This window comes from Phalaenopsis equestris, unplaced genomic scaffold, assembly GCF_001263595.1.
Source record: "Phalaenopsis equestris unplaced genomic scaffold, ASM126359v1 Scaffold000094, whole genome shotgun sequence".
NCBI classification, from domain to species: domain Eukaryota; kingdom Viridiplantae; phylum Streptophyta; class Magnoliopsida; order Asparagales; family Orchidaceae; genus Phalaenopsis; species Phalaenopsis equestris.
The window spans coordinates 2,958,628-2,976,526 of record NW_018164536.1 but is presented as its reverse complement, the minus strand read 5'-3'; the positions used below and the strand labels follow the sequence as shown (position 1 = coordinate 2,976,526).

At 34.9% G+C, this 17,899-nt stretch overlaps 1 protein-coding gene across 1 annotated transcript; it reads right to left on the bottom strand.

Annotated features, from left to right (window-relative positions):
• Nucleotides 1-599: 599 nt before the first annotated feature.
• Nucleotides 600-17,690, bottom strand: LOC110020344 (ATP-dependent zinc metalloprotease FTSH 12, chloroplastic). The gene is made up of 10 exons (XM_020718412.1): nucleotides 17,149-17,690; nucleotides 16,304-16,488; nucleotides 7,796-8,022; nucleotides 7,409-7,683; nucleotides 5,577-5,654; nucleotides 5,230-5,472; nucleotides 4,965-5,105; nucleotides 4,653-4,820; nucleotides 4,120-4,232; nucleotides 600-864 (listed from the first exon to the last, which is right to left on the bottom strand). Exons 1-10 carry the CDS (start codon nucleotides 17,560-17,562, stop codon nucleotides 615-617), a joined length of 2,094 nt encoding a protein of 697 aa, XP_020574071.1. The 5' UTR covers nucleotides 17,563-17,690; the 3' UTR covers nucleotides 600-614.
• Nucleotides 17,691-17,899: the final 209 nt, after the last annotated feature.

The window sequence follows — 17,899 nt, the reverse complement described above, 5'->3', positions numbered from 1 at the left end:
AATATATCAAATATAGGAATACATAGGCGTGATTTATTGTGCTTGTTTGTGCAATTATTTATTTCATTTTTCTTTCCATGTAACTTCATGTTTAAATACTTGGAAAGAATGAAGAATTGAAACTTCCCTAGCCACTTATTCTTTTCCATAATGGTTTTGATTAATATCCATTTCTTTACCATATTTATAATCTTCAACAGCAGAAGCTTAGTCTTATCCAACTTTGGTAGGGCAAGCTAGAGGAACCCTTTTGCTGAGTTGGTATCCATGCCTTCAAAAATTAATAATTATTGCAGTTGCATAATCTCAATCATTGATGTGACAGCTTGCAAATCCTAAATGAATGGCAGATAAAGGAGCGTCTTTTGAGTTTTAACATCAATGTCATAAATTTACCTTGTTGTCATGTTAACATAACTGAAAGCTGCCTTGGAAAACAGAAGATGGGTAAAATAATAGTGACTAATATAAGTCTTCCTCTAAAAGGATCTGCTTTGACTTGGTGATAAAGCTTTGACTTGGTGATAAATTTAGAAATCTTGTGCCTTTCAAGAGAGAATACCTTTCATAGCAGCGCACCTTGAAAACCCAAAAGACTGAAGGTAGAAATCATACTACATGAGTGTTGCATATTTCAAATTACTTGCCTTTTCAAAGTCCACATCTTCGGCCATTCTTTTTCCTACACTGTGCACACCAAATATTCTCACGCGTTGTTTGGCATCAGGCAAACCAATGTACAAGCGCCGATCAATGCGGCCAGATTGAACAAACTCAGGATCCAACTCATCCGGACGATTAGTTGCACATATGAAAATAACAGCTTCCCTTAGTGAAAACCGATCAACACCAGTTTTTTCCTTCCTGCATAAAAAAAAAATGCCAATAAATGTGATATGGAGAAACATTTCAAAAGAACTACTAGACTGTCAGAGAAGTAAAGCATTGACAAAATACTTTTGTTCCAAATTCAATCATGCAACAGTAGTGCAGTAACAAAATGCACAAAAATATGATGAAACATCAGGTATCACACAAAGTTGTATCTTGAATAAACATAGAATTCACTTTGGTCTCCAGTTGACATCGTTTTCTGGAGTCTAGAATGTATTTATGGGTCGGATCTAGCTGAGAGATGTTATAGAACGGCAATGAAGAGAAAAATGGGACATTGGTGAAGATTGGAAGGGAAAAAATTAGTCCTGGCTGCGTATAAGAGGAACACAGCAGAAATGCAGCCAAATGGTGAGATATTGGTGAGGTGGTGCTGCCAATGGATCCACCACCTATTCACAAACAAAATTTAGGCATACAACGTATAAAAGGAAGAGGCTAATGCACTCCTTAGGGTAGAATTCAGAGAAATCAATCTCTAAAATTCATAAACAAAAGGAAAGTTCCAAAATCAGAAGTTAGCAACATATTTATACGTTGCAAAATAAAAATAACCCTAATAATAATCTAAGCAAATAAGAACATCAAGGGGGCCCAGCCAGCCCTTGCGGGCTGGGACCAGTTCTTCCCGTTTCATCCTACTTGCATCTGCCAAGGACATTGCAGTAATTACCTTTGTGAGCTGAGGACCACCCCTGTTATTCTACCCAGACAAGAGAGGGCCCATCATTTTAACTGGAAGCATATGGATCTCATAGAACGGCAAAAAAATTGGCAAAATTGAAGTGGCAAAAATGTTATACTCTTCAGGTAAATTAATCTTCAAATTGCCATTAATCTTCCTCGAAATTCTAACCGGGCCGTCACTCAAAGCTTGAGCTTCCCACAAGAATTTGTAGGGAACCTCTTCTTCTTCAATCTGATTCATACTAAGTCTCTTTTTTTATAAACCTAGGAGCTCTTGGACTACTTAACCTACTTCTAGTACTTTATGTTTTGCTAGGCTATTTTTCTCCTCCCCTGCTCATGGAGAGTATGAATCTCTCTAAGTTTAGCCTATGCATTCGTGGTAACCTTAGTTGCTAATAGTATCGGCACCAACTCCAATGGTGTGAGAAATTTCGTCCATATACAATCTCTCAAAGGGACTGCGACCTTTGGACTAGCCAGAAATTTATTGCAAGTAAAGTCAGCCCATGAAAGAATCCAGTCTCATAGCTTGATGTTTTACTAAACAAAATACCTGAGGAGATTTCCCAATCTTTGATTCTCCACCTCAATATGTTCATCTGTCTGCAGATGTGCTGCTAAACAGAATTCGAGTTTTATACCCAGCTTATCAATAAGGTCCTTCAAGAGTGACAAATTTTATATCCCGATCTGAAGTCATGGTCATGGACATACCAGGAAGACAGATTATCTCTATAAAGTATAAGTCAATATGTGTGACGACCATCTTATAGCAAGGCACAAAATATGCATCTTGAAGAAACAATCTAACACCGCCATATTAATCCTTTGTTGTGTCCAGGGCAAACCCACAACGTATTCCATGCTCATGTCCACCCAATGCAGCGCTGAAACAGGTAGTGGAGTACAAAGACCTTTATTTTTCCCTCGAACCTCAGTTTAATTGCATATTCTATACTACCGGACAGGCCTCTCCACATCTCGTACTAAGCAAGGACAACAAAAATTTTCATTTGCTAAGAAAAGAATCATATCCTAGCCAAAATGTCATGTCATATCTCCATTGTGGCACTCGTGCAAAATGCACTCCCAACATAACTCCTAGGAATGTAGTCTTTTCCCGCAATTGGACTTCTGAAAATCCTCGTCATTAGCATAAGTATCCCTTTATACTTCAAACTCCAACGCCTTGGACTGTATGAGAATGAACAATAAGTTTCAATGACTCAATGCATCAACGGCTGAGAATTAAAGAAGATATTGTAAAGGAATACCCACAAATCTTTCTAGACAATAGTTGGTTCATCTCCAATCAAAAATATAGATTTCTCCATTGATTTAGTGCAATGTGAAGGTTTTAACGTAAAATAGCCATAAAAAATAGAAATCAAGGAATTGCAGCAATTAATAGGTCAGTTGCAGGACTTTATAAAGAAGAGTTTTGTAAGGTGTAGTACATCACCAAGAGGTGTTCCAGCATCGTTTGTTAAAAAGAAAGTTAAAACTCTAAGATTATGCATTGATTATTGGGGTTTAAACAAGCTCATAACTAAAAACAAATATCAATTATCAAGGATTGATAATCCCTTTGATCAGTTAGACAAAAATTGACCAGCAATATACCTATCTGCTACTAATTAAAAATATATATATAGCAAAGACAACATTTAGTACACGATAAATGCATTATTAATTTAGAGTAATGCATTTTGGATTGATGAACGCACCAACAAACTTTATGAATCTTATGAACATAATTTCGAACCATTTATGGATAGATTTCTACCTATTTTTATAGATGACGTATTGGCATATTCAAGGAATGATGCTAATCACACAGATCACCTCCATACAACATTGCAAATTGAAAGAAAACAAATTATACACCAAATTTTCTAAATGTGAAATTTACTTGAAATGCATTGTATTTTTGGGACATGTGATAAACAATGAGGATGTTACAGTGGATCAAATCATCAAATTAAGGTTAGAGTAATAGCAAATTGGCCAAATCTACCACTGTCACAGAAGTTAGGAGCTTCTTAGGCCTTGTTGTCTATTATAGAAGATTTTTTGAGGAATTTTATCATATTATTATGCCATTGTTTAGATTATTTATTTAATGTTTTCTAGTTGAACAAAAGAAAGTTTTAGAATGCATTCACTCAATTTTTTTGAGTTTATAAATAGATTTCATTGAATTAAAAATTTATGGCATATGATCTATTTGGTCAGCTCAAGTGAATGATTTTATCACCCACTTTGTTCTAATGGGTGAAACTCAGAATAGGTGTTGGTGATAAACTAAGTCAATTGGGCTTACACCCACCTCTATCATGCTTTCAATCAAAGGAGGCTGTCGAAGGGCGTGACAATCCTATTCATCCAAAAAATGGAGTTTAAAACCCCTCTGCAATATTCATCTTAAAATGAAGATTGCATGTTCATTGAAGAAGCCTGTTCTAACATATTGCAAAATCTCAACCATGCTTACAAAGAATTAAAAAGCATACAAGAAAGTTTGATAAAACATACTCTCCATCAAGCTGTGTAATTAGGGCTTCGAATGTTGCTCGTCTTCTAGGATCTTTTCTAGCATGTCGACCAGCAATAGCATCAATCTCATCCACAAAAACAAAGGATGGAGCCTGGCAGAATATTAGTTAATTGAGATTGTGAAATTAACGAAAAGGCTATGAGTTCGATGGAACTACAAACACAAAGTTTAATGTTATAATGTGGATGCTCTTTTAGAGTAAGACTCGAAAAATACCAATTAATATGCAATATATGAAAGATAACAATGCTTGCCTACTGTACTAATGCAATCCTCGCATTGAAAATTTTATAGTCCAAGCAACCATGCAGGAATAAGCAATATGGATGCAATTGCCCAAAACATGTTCAAATGATTTCAATCATTGTAACTGTACCTCCTATATTTACAATCATGTGATTTGCTACAATTAGTGCTTGATCTCTACCAAGCTCTCTACAACCTTTAAACTTAAGTATTCCTTGTGAGCAAGAACCAGACATACGGAGAGAGAAATAAATCATAAACGTACATTTCTTTTGGCTATCGAAAATAGTTGATTAATTCTTGCAGCGCCACTTTTTTCACTATCAGCAAATTCAGCTCCAGATGCAAAAACAAATGGCAGTCCACTTTCCTTTGCAAGCGTACGAGCAAAAAGTGTTTTACCAGTCCCAGGTGGTCCAGAAAGAAGTAAACCCTAGTAAACACAACAGGAAAATTAATAACTTAGAGCAAACATTAAGATATGAAACGGATAGCAACATTGATCACAGAAAGGAGTAAGAGAAAAAAGGAAGGATTTATATTGCAAACTACAAAAAAAAGAATCGAAATTGATTACCCGAACAAATGGCACTTTCTTTTCATAATATTGCATGGGATTGTTCATATATATCATTATCTCATCCAGAAGATCCCAAACATCACCACCTAATATAACCTCATTATACATTGATTTCACCTCCTCGGAACTTTCTACTGGCTGGAAGGAGACAGTATCTATTAGAATTTTGCCAAAACGAGGGAGATAAATTCCTTGGCATCTAATTGCAAGAACTAAATATTTTTATAAAATAAATTAGTATAGTTGCTTTCATGAAACATACCAGAATGAAGTTCTCTGCATATGCCATATCAAAAAGTTGGTTATACTTCTTGTGTAGATAACGCCTAGATGTGATATGTAATAGCATAACTGACTCTCTTATGAGGTATAAAATCATTAATCCTGGCGCTAATGCAATCACAACTTTCAGAAGATAATGGATTTGCTTTTTCTGAAGGAGGTCCACATCAGCACCTGAACTTGAGATCACTTCAAACATGTAAGGGTCAAGAGGAATATCAACCTACAAACAAGCAGCCATCCTGAATTAACTACACTTGAGTTAACAATGCAAATTGAAGCAGAAATCTAATTACCATGGATCTTATAGATCAATTTTAGACTTACAATATATTCTAATGGGAATCCTTCTTTCATTGTCACATATACTCTCTTCAAATCCTCTTCAAAGACAACAGCCGCAACCTGCTTCATAGAAAAATGTAAAACATAGACCCCTTAGCATATAACTAAGAATGTCCAGGATTATGTGCTTCAACAGCATGCAATCAATTTTATACACATAAAGCAGGAAACTACTTTTCATTACAAAAAGAACAAATGTTTATGACCTCTAATATGTCAATATGTGCAAGTCTCAAAAATGTCTCTTAGCATGTTTAAGTTGTTCATATATATAATCAAATTATTATATAAATATATTGTATAAAATAAGAATTGTCAATGAAATGATCTATATAATATGCTTGCATGTGCATATTGACGGAAAGAATTCACCGTTTTATGGTACTAGTTAAAGTTGTTAAGATATTTGTGCATGTAAAAAAATGATATTAATATTGCATAAATTTAAATGATACATTTTAAAATGTGTTGCTAAAACAAATATAACATATATATAATGATATAGATAAATTAAGATATTATACTATACAATAGAAAATTCTAAATCTCCTTGAATGATCATATTTGAATAATAAATTGTCAATTGATTCAAGACCGAGTAACTATATTTGACAAAAATGCATGTTGATTTCTATTTCCGTCAAGTTATTGTAGTTCTAAAGGTATGAGCATTCACTAAGTCATTGATAATTCGCTATTTTTAAACTAATATTTTTGAGAAAAATTCAGTGTTAGAAAAAGAGAAATAAAAGAAAAATGATTTATAGAATATACAATTAAACTAGAGAAAGGAAATTTCATTCACAATTATTTTACTTTTAAGTTGAAACAAATTTATTTGTCAATGACTCTTTCAATTATTTGGATGATTTAACTAATTAATTTGTGATATTATTAGGAATTTAAAATTTATTTTTGTTGTCCGACTATCTATTCCTACCTTCATAACTCCAAGCATTTTGGCAAGTCGTGAAATGAGAAACCCAAAACTATCATAAAGTCATCACAAAATAAAAGTGAAATATGTGAGTAATACCGTATCTTAAATATAATGGCTTTTGAAAATGTAACCCATAAACACCATACTCCAATAAGTGAACGCAAATTTATAGAGCCTGTACTAATTAAGAATAATCATGTAGATCTTTCCAAAAGAAAGAAATACTAGAACTTATAACTGATGATGGACATAATATGGATAAATTTTGCTGTAGCTAGCCAACTCTCTCGGTAAAATTTATTATATTCGTGATTACTCTCCTCATTCTCAACCTAGCATTTCACTTACTCATAACCTCTCTCTCTCTCTCTCTCTCTCTCTCTCTCACTCACACACATCTCTACCTCAAGTCTCTCACTCACTCACATCTCTACCTCAAGTCTCTACTCGCCCACATCCTATTGTTAGCTCCCAGGCCTGCCGCTAAGAATCATAATTACTGTTACTGTGTATGTGTTGTATGCAGCAAATGCGGGCCTTTCTTGCTCCCAATACCAGCACAGATCTACCGCAACCTATTTTCACTGCCAAAAGCAGCTGCACTTCCTTCATCCAACACTAAAAAAAAAGTAAAAATATGCAATTGTTGCTGCCAAGCTGCATTATCCATCCTGCATTCCCATGCAATCATTTCCTGCTGCATATTAAGTTAATAAAGGGAACAAAAATGACCCAAATCCTGTGTAAAATGAAATTAGACTACACAGGTTAGTAATTCACTTCTGGATAGCAGAAAAGTTGGAGGTGGAATGAATTCCCGTAAAATTTATGAAACTTTAGATCGCTAAAACTGATTTTCAAAGAAGAAGCCTACCTCAGAGGAATCTAGCTTATCAAGAAAATAGGTGTAAGGAAGTTTTGGGCGGTAGAGCCACCATCTTTTAGAAATCCAAAGCGCTCTAGTACCTTCTGAATTTGTTGATGCTCTCTCAACCTCTTTACGCAAACTTTTCTCCAGCTCTTGCATATCAAAATCTACGACATACTTAGCTGTTTCAGAATCGACCTGCTCTGCCAGTTTATCCTTTCTTAAGATTTCTTTCCACATTCTCAGCCGACCTCTCCAGGTGGTACCATAGTCTTGGCCTTCTATTAACATAACAGAACGGTTCAAAAGCACGTACAGATTAGACTTACTGCATAAGGGTCATCATCCTGGGAGAACAATTCACCACTTAAAGATAAAGATAAACAAACAAACCCGAGAAGCCCAAGTCTTCTTTTATATCTTCCTTTTTGTCATGGCTCAACCTAGTATCCTTGTCAAAAATACCGCTTACAACACCTTGAGAAGTTTCAATATCATCATCCCATGCATCTTCCCCAACATAGGAATTGTCCTGAATATACGTTCCTCCAAGTCCTTTGGTGAACTTCTTAACTATTAAGCCTTTAGGCATGGTTTTTCTCCACATGCCCTTCTTGAACCTACAGTAAAATTTGCCAAAAAATCAGATGGGCATTATTTATAAAAATATATGGCACAAAGTTGCAGACTCTCCTGAATAGCAAGCATATTCCGAAAGTACAATTTCCACTAATGAAATCTTTATGACACATACTCACTGAAGTTCAACAACAAAAGTAGTTGCAAGCTTGAAAAATACACGAAAAGAAAAAAAATTGATTTCAGTAAAGATTGCCAGGGCATATCAAACTCCAATAACAAACAGTTCCCAAGCACATAATAGATAAACCACCAGCTCAGACAGGATCCCAGTCCAAGTAAGTAGCCATCTAAAAAGGCCGTTGTTATTTGAAGGAGGATATGGATAGAACCAATGTAAAGACCCAACCCTAAAATATTATTTAACTGATTGATAAGTATTAATAAAAAATTTAAAGTTATTTTTAAATAATTTAAAGGCTTAATCAAGTTGTCTGGTTCCAAATGATTTAAAATGCACTAATTGCTCAAAATAAATAATATAATTTTTTTTTTTATGTAAAGAATATAGTTTTGAGAGAGAACTATTTGCACGATGAATTTATTTGAATGTGATGAGATAATTAACTAACAAATTATAAATATATTGAATTAATTATAATAAAAAATAAACCAACCTGTTAGTTGGTTCAATTAAACTGACAAAATAAGTTGGTAAACGACCTTTTAAGAAATGCAGGGAGGCTAACAAAAAAATATATATAGAGATAAAGCTAGCAAGCAAGGGAAAAAGATAAGGCAAAGGTGAAAGAACATGAGATCAACAGGCCAAAGCCATGTAGAGCATGCAAACAACAGCAACCACATATGGAGGAAGTTGAATACGGAAGATCGAGCATGAACAGAAATACGTGCTACACCAAATGCAGGAGCTTTGAAGCAAAGAGGCCTGAGGTGCGTCTCGAGGAGGAACTATAGATTTTGCACCTTTTCTTCTTCCCCCTCTTTAGGCTTGAAACAAAATAAACCTAGCCAAGATTTTCTTTTGCATTAATTCATGAAATCAATTTATAAACCTTAGATTAAACTCTTAAGCAAAAAGATGATTCATTAAGAGGGCTAATGTTTCATTAATATAGAGCTTTTGTAATCCAAAATTTTATAAAAGTTTAGTTAAAAAAAAAGCAGGTACTAATGAATCTAGGAAGGTATAGTACATGTATTTTATTAAGGGTTTATGAGGGAAAGTCAGAAAGAAATTATGATTAACAAAAACATGTCATGAGTATGCAAATGATGATACTATGGTCCTTTGCATAGCTTGATGAAAAGAATAGCTTATGATTACAAAAAAAATTAAACTTAATCTAAGTCATCTATGGTTTAGAACTAAATAAAAATTTGAAGGACCAAATTGCCTAAAAAAATTATGCACTTAAAGGTAAAGGTATCTAAAGCTCTTATAAACTAACGACAAATAAAACATAATTTTTTTTGAAAAAAAATTATGATTCAATTATGTAAGCATGTGTAAATATAGGAGTGTTAATTAGAGCAGATGGGACAAATTTCAGTCTTACCTAAAGTTGACCCAACCTTAATATACTTGAACTAAATTTTTTTATTACATGGGTGTCAAAATATTTGGGATGCGGGGCTGCTAAGGCTGAACCCGCCCACGGCTCAGCATAGAGGTTGAACTAGCCGACCCTAATTAGGGTTGGGACTTGCTGTCGCCCAAGAAGGATCCCTCCTGGTTATCTTTTTTTATTATAAACAGAATGTTTGTTGTGTTTGAACAGCTATCAGCGTCCCCTTTGTCCCTTCTAGAGTTGTAACTGAGAACGAATGATGCTTCGGCTGTATATTGCTCCTAGGTGGTGGTTATATGCAACCTCCCCCTCACCCGCAACATCTCTCTCCCCATCGCCTTCGTCGTACTTGCTGCAGTGCACCCCAAAGGCAGCAGTTTTGTTGTCTACTGCAGCCCCCAGACTTTATACCTTCCCATTACCTTCCTCCCTTCTTCCCAGCCGCAGCCCTCAACACTCCTCCCGTTAGTTGTTGTCTTCCCTGCAGCAACCACCTTCCAGTTTCTCCCATAACCTCCACCCATCCTCTCAAAGCTAGTGCCTACTCCTCTAACCTGTCGGACAGCCACCACAACTTCTTTCACCAGCTTTTCAGCTGCTGCTACAGCCCACTTCCAACCCTCTTGCCCTCACATTCACATCAAATCCGACCCCTACCTATTGTCTAGCCGCCATCCACCACCCCCATCCTCACCCAATGGTGTATTTTTATGTTTGTTGTCATCTATTTCATGTTTTGGAGAGACTTCATTGTAACCTATTTGAATTTCAGTTAAAATATTTATGTTTCGATTTCACCCGAACCTAACTCAGCCCAAACCTGACACATCTAACCTGTTTATGATATAGATAATAAAATGTTTTGAAACAATACAATGCAATTAACTTAAATATGGCATGTTTAACCCATTTAACTCAATCTAAATCTGCCTAACCCTAACTCAAATAATAATTGTGTCAAATTTGAGTTTATCAAGTTGGCATGAACCTAAACTCAAATAATAGAGTCTATATGCAACCCGAACCTGACCCAAATGTATTCAGATCAACTCAAACCATAATTTTTCCATTCAGGTTCGTTCAAGTCATGTCATTTATTGACGCTTTTGTGTGTGAATTAAGTTAAGAAGTTTATGTAACCATAGATAAATTGATTAATAAATAAATTATAAAAATTTTTAAAACAAAATAATTCCTTTGGTAATATTTTAAAAGGAATACTTGAAGCACAATATATTTGTTATAGGATTTTTTTTTTTTTTTTGTTATAGGAATTTAAGTGTTAATTTACAATAAAAAATAGTGGGGTGCTAATTCAATGTCACAAGATTTTAGTCCATATCAATATTGTTAAAAATTGGAAATCTTATTTATGCACAGAGGTTTAGATTTCCGTTCTCTTAAATTTATGCACTGATTTAAGAAGCTTATGTTTTATGCTTCTTTATAAACACAAGACAAGTGCTATTCCTATAAGATTATATTTCAAATAAGTTACAATGATTTCTCTTTATTTATATTTAAAGCTTCTTTATAAGCATACAAAAAGTATAATTTCTAAAGGATTGTATTTCAAATAGTTTAGAATGATTTCTCTATCTCCAATTAATGATTCTTCGTACTTATAAATGAGATAAATGTTTCAATTCTTTAAGTAAATATATTCTATTCAAATGCAATGTCCTTCCATATGAATAATGTGTATTGAAAATAATACAAAACAAAAATATAAAAAATGCATGCAAATGCGTGTTGAAAGACGAAGTTACCTCTTTATAGTACAAATTTAGGATGCTAATGTACCCCCGCATTAATGACCATAAATTTTACATTATTAGCCCGATTATACCGATGAAAAATGTACAAGTCTGCGGTGCGCTAGATGACTTTCCACTAAAAAATAATAATTATATGAACTACGCCTCGATATGCAAATAAAAAGTATCAATAAGTTGTGAGTTAAACTTATGATTAGACAAAAAAATACTAAGATTGATGTATTAAGTGCAGATAAAAAAATAACAAATAATTAATGATACTTAGTTCTTGGCCATGTTCTTATTATTTAATGAATATAATGATTTATTTATTGCTCATAATTTTGGCATCTAAGAAATCTTTATGATCAAAATTGTTACTAAAAATAAAAGATGAGTTTAATGATTTTTTTGAAACTTAAATAAGATAAGTAGCAAGCATACACTTCCTTCTCTTTCGTTGTAGTTTAGAATTATAATTTACCCACTAAATTATATTTTTAAATATAACTCTTCCCGATTAATTGATAATTATTATTCAAAAAATTTAGCAGTAAATTTAATGAAAAATATAATTAGGGTTGTAATCCAGCCGAGTATATCATAGATTGGGTTTGGCTTGGCTTTATTATAACTTGTTCATATGAGGCTCAAGCTCAAGCCAAGCATGCACATATATGTTCATACAGACCTCAATTAAAAATTTTAAAAACCATAATTGATTTGTACTTGATTTATTTATATAAATTGAATGAGTAATCGAACGAGTTGATAAACAAGTTAAAACTTGAATGATTATTTATATTTTTATATAAAGTTATAAACAAATGATATTAAAAATTTAAATAAATAAGCAATTGAATCAATTTCAAATTAGTATCTTACTAGTTTACACAAATCAAGCAATATAATAATAAGTTGCAAGTAAATTTCTTGTGATGATATACATAAGTAATAACAAATTGTTTCATTGAGAAAAAAAAAAGAATTGCATTAAATTATAATGCATTTTGAAATTGAATTATAATATATTAATATTAAATATATAATTAATTAAGTTTTTATTAATCAAATTTTATTCAATTAATATATTATATATGATATGAATGATCATCAAACTTATGGTGCGTTTGGCGCGGCTTAAAAGTCGTGTTGTGGTGGGGAAACGTCGAATTAAGGCGTTTAGAAATCGTGACTGTAATGTGCTTTGAGAAAAACTCCTTAAACGCGGGTCGTGGCATGACCCACATTTATTAGAGAATTATTTTATTTTTTACCCCATGTGGCTCTCTGTGCTCTCGTATTCTGCTCTCGCGTGCCCCTGTCTCTCCTCTCAATGGCTCTGGTGGCTAGGGTTCTGCCCGATTCCTTTTTGGTTGTGGCAGTTTTTGCGGTGAGGTTGCCTTTCTTCTTTCCTCTCCCCTCTCTTCTTCGAGTTTCCCCTCTGTGGCTTCGGTGGCTAGGCTTGCTTAGTTCCAGTGATTGTTGTGGTGAGTCTGCCTTTCTTCTCCTCTCTCACTCCCTCTGTTCTTCGGCTCTATTTGGATCTTGTGCTTTCCGTCACCCCAATGTATTCTTTACATAAGGTATTTTGATTTTGCAATTTTTTTGTGTTTCTCTGTGCTCTATGATGACTTGGTTTCTCTATGCTCTATTTTTTGTTCATGGATTGGAGGATAGTTGTCATGTGATGTTGAGTTTGCGATTTTTCTTGCTATGTGAAAATTATGGTGTTGTAATTTGCTTGGTATGTGAAAATTTCATTGGAAATAATATGGAAATTGGAGGAAGGTTATGATTTGCTTTGTATGTAGAAATTGGTGGAAGGTTGTGATATGCTTGGTGTTGTGATTTGGCTGGTTCCCGTGGTATGCAAATTCCTTGTTTTTTACCCATTTTCCCTGTGTTGTGATTGTTGGCATGGGGAAATTAAGGTGTTGTTGGTGATACCGAAATATAGTGCTATGTTATCTATTTGGTGAAGTCGTGATCTGGTTGTTGGTGGTGATCATTTTACAGTTGTTTTGGGGATTATGTTGTTGGTGGCGTTTGGTATGTCATGTTATTGGTGTGTTGTGATTTTAGTTGTGTTTGGTTTGGTATGAAATAGTGGTTTTGATCATGTGGTGGTAGGTGATGTGGAAGTGGTGGTGTAGTGTGGTGTGCTACTGATGTTGGTGGTAGGTGTGGAGGTAGTGTGTGGTGTGGATGTGGTGATGTGGTGTTGGCGTTGGTGTTTTGGTGATATGGTGGTGGTGTGCTATTGATGTTGGTGGTAGGTGGTGTGGAGGTGGTGGTGCATGCTTTGGAGGTTGTGGTGCATGATTTGGAGGTGGTGGTGTGGAAGTGGCGTTGGTGTTTTGGTGATATGGTGGTGGTGTGCTATTGATGTTGGTGGTAGGTGATGTAAAGGTGATGATGTGTGGTTTGGAGGTCGGTGTGGTGTGGTGTTGATGTCTTGGTGATGTTGGTTGTAGGTGGTGTAGAGGTTGTGGTGTGGTGTGGTGTGTTGTGGACGGGGTGATGAGGCAGAGTGATGTATTGATAAATATGGTGGTGATGGTTGCGATGCGGTGGTGGCGTTGCGAATGTTTATGTTTCCTAAATTTTTTATCTCCCAATGAATATATGATCTTTAGTTCTTTGCATGCTAGTTGTCGTAATGAGCAAGGCAAAAGAATTGGTTCGTCCGCTACATGAGATAAAAAGATGACATTAATATTTTGTGACCTATGTGTCAAAGAAGTCGAGTTGGGAAAAAGTTCAACCACCTATTTTGACAAGAAAGTAGCCAGAACATAATAAAAAAGTATAAAGAAAGCACGGAGAGAGTATGATAGAATGCAATTTAAGAACAAATGGATTCAATTGAAAAATGAATGGAACATATGGAAAGAGCTAAAACAATGATCCACAGACTTAGATTGAGATCCTATAAAGTGAGCCATCGATGCTTTTGAAGAATGGTGGACGGAGAGATTAGATGTGAGAATTTTTTAAATGTAAAATCATTTTAAAGTTTCAACGTTGTCATTGATCAATTTAGAGATTTATCAATTGATTTGTAGATGGTGTCAATTGCGAAAAAATTCAAATTAAGTGGCAATGGCCCTGAGCTTGAAGATGAGTTGGAGCATATGTCCGATAGAGTGGTGGCCACAGGTAAGCAAGCATGGGCACCAAGCGAGAGAGGGCTCGGAGCCCGTTCTGAGCAATTAGAAGCGGAGCGATCAGCTGGGTCCAATGAGGACTCCAACCCCAGCCTACATGAACTAGGATCTACTAGTCGATCCAAGGGCCCCATGGTTGAGAAAAAGAAAAAGGAAGGTATTGCTTTCATCAAAAATCGGATCTTCCAATTGGTGGCTTCATGCACCAGTGAGCCTAGTAGGTCACATGCAACTTCTATTCGGCAGGTTAGAATTATGGAAGATACTCCATAAACTGATGAGGACCCGTCGTTATACTTGTTCTCCAATAAATTATTAGAAGACTCGACCAGGAGAGAGTTTTTCATGTTGATGAAAGTCGACCGTAGAATTAATTAATTGTGATATTATTACGACAATCGAGATGTGTGAATTACATATCATATGATGGACTAATTTATGTTGTTTGGATTTTAGGTTTTTTTCTTATTTGGACATCTTCGAGTCATTTCTTACAGTAGAGTGTTCTTTATTTGTTATCTTTTTTATGTGCAATGCATTTAATTTTAACTCGGTGTTTTTTTATGTGATAAGTGAATAAACGATGAATATCACGGATAGAGAAAAACGTAATAGAAAAGTTACAGCTTTTATTTTTTAATGTTCAAACTAGATATTTGTTTTAAATATTGATTGTGCTAGCAGGATTAGTTATGTTGTAAACAACAATATAATACAAAGGCAAAATGGTCATTTATCCATAAACAGCTGCAGCACGGCTATTTCAAAACTGGGAAAAACAAACAGACAGTCAGCTTATCCGCAGCAATTTTTGTCAGCAGTTTCCTGTCACAGCTATTACACAACAATTTTTAAATAACCTGCAACTGCCCCAAATAGACCCTTACTATAAAGCACTTAACAATTTATTTTTTGAATAATGAATATATTATAAAGCAGTTAACAAATCACTTGTTGAATATTGAACAAAATTATTAGTAAACATAAATAAATGATTTGGACCATATTTATGATTGGTTCATTTAACCTTCAAAATTTTTAAAAATGTTCAAAAATGTTTATTTATTAATTTGAACAAACATTATCGAGTATTAATTGGGCCAAGTTCTAGTTCCTCTTTTGGGTATGGGAACATTTATTTGAAAATATTTCTCATAAATTACTTTATAAATTTGTTAGTACATGCAGTAAACATTTAATTTTATGTTTGACCATATAAATCACAATATTTTGAGTTCCTAGGGCAGGTTCTGACAATGGAAGACGGAGTAGAAATGAGATGATAGTTATTGTCTAAAAGAAGAAAACAAAGCAAATGGTACTGCGCGTTCCCCTTTCCCACATTCATGTTTAGACTAATTTATTAACCATCACCTTGATGCAAATAGCATAAACAGTTTTTTGATTACATACTAAAGTTTTAACATAAATCCATGAGAGTCCATCACATTCAACTATCAAAAAGAGCCATGAATTGATCAGCTTAGAATTTAATGTTAGGATATACATTTATCTCCCCATCACTTTACTAAATGGAACCAACATTGTAGAAATATTAAAAAGAATATCACTAGATCATCTATCATTATAGTAGGTTAGCATCCTTTCATGCAATTTGAAATACATATCTGCACACTTATGCAATCAATGCTCAGTTAACTTTTTAATTATGGCATACAAATAACGTATAAGCATGAAGCGAACGTATACAACAAGTAGCAGCAGGGATCATGAATATATGGCCCAACTTCTGAACAAAGTGAACAACTAAAGTGGAAGAAACAAAACTGATTATGACCTTACATTTTCACATTGGCTGCAGTTGGCTCTGGAATCAAAGCCTCCATGTATGCCTCAGTTAGTTCCTTCCTGCTTTGTTGATATGCATTACTTGCAAAGGTGACATAAATTCTTCGACATGAAATTGTAATAATGATAGAGTACAAAATGAAGGCACCAATGCGCTTAGGCTCCCACTTATTTAGTTCCTGGCTTATCAATGAACATAAATGTCAGATCAAACTTGGCATTTCTGAATTGCACAGTTGTCTCACAGGCAAATGTTAATCAGCAATAGCATTTATTAAATGCTAAAAAGTAGTTAGATGTCAAGTATTGACAAATGACTCAAGCTGGATGATGATTTCAATTTTCTAGTTTGAGGTGCAAATACAAATAAAGCAATGTTTGTTTTACAAAACCCTTTTTAAAAAGTTATAAAAGTAAAAGGAGAACTCCAGTTAGATTAAAAAAGCTAAACATTTTTGTTCATATCTCCAAATTTGGATTCTTTTAAGGATATGTACTAAAGTAAATAACTTTAGCATCAAATGTAAGTCCAGTCCAAAAATTTTGGATAGGGTTAATCCTAATTATGAGGATAGTGAACAGAAAACGAAGCTATTTTACAAGAAATTAAAATCAGTGCATGTTGCATGATTTCACTTTCGACAATCATCAACCAGTTGTGCAATTGTAAGCATCCTTCTTTCCGACGAGAAGTGGCCATAATCTTGAAACAAATGTATTCATGCAAGGGATATAGACACCATTCAAAAATATAAAAACAAACAACATTTTTTACAGCCCTACATGAAACAGGCAAGAAAAGAAAATAAAATAAAGCATCTCAATATCAAGACGGGCACCTTCCAATTCTCCCATCGATTCCAGTCCACAAATGCGGGCAGCATCTCCAGCCTGAACCGATCGACCTCCATCCTCCCTTTGTACAAAGCCTCAGCAAATCCTCCCAGCAGCTTCCCGCCATCAGGATCAAGCCCCGTTTCCTTCTTCAGAATTCCCTTAAACTTAGACCAGAACCTTTCGGACCCAACCTTCACTGACCAAGAAACCCTGTCCCAGGAGATATTTCCAGAGCCATCTTCCTTTCCAAAAGCATTGGCTCTGAAGGAATAAAGAGCGACTTTACTCCGGCGCAGCCTCCTTGTTCGGGTTGGAAACGCAGGCACTAAGCAAAATTGGTGGAGAGGAGGTGAGTTAAAGATGTCAGAGGGGAAGTGGGGAAGTGAGTTCCGACAGAAGTGGGAGCCAAGCTCCATTGGGAACTCCAAAAAAGACAATGGAGGCGGCACTGCAGGGAGAGAAGATGAGTGAGGCTGCGGTGGAAAACAGATCGAGGAGAGATAAACGAGAAGGGGTTTTGGGTTTTGGGTTTTGGGTTTTGGGTTTTGGGCTCGAGGGATGGATGAGAGGGGAGGGACAAGAGCCATCAATTTTTTATAAAAAAATAAAAATAAAAATTTTAAAGTAGGGCTTACCGAAATACATCCTCACCGTATATCACCGTGATCTACGGCGTTGATCGGACACCGCATGCATCTCTGTTTGCGTTGTCCGTTTGCAATAATTTTTCTAACTTACGTGGTGTTTGGCTCC

Excerpts from the sequence above, each read along its gene's own strand:
- LOC110020344 (XM_020718412.1), bottom strand. The coding sequence starts at position 17,562 with ATGGAGCTTGGCTCCCACTTCTGTCGGAACTCACTTCCCCACTTCCCC. Across the intron at positions 16,489-17,148 it reads ATCGATGGGAGAATTGGAAG|GAACTAAATAAGTGGGAGCC; the intron begins GTGCCCGTCTTG and ends TTGATAAGCCAG. Across the intron at positions 865-4,119 it reads ATTACACAGCTTGATGGAGA|GAAGGAAAAAACTGGTGTTG; the intron begins GTATGTTTTATC and ends TTTTTTATGCAG.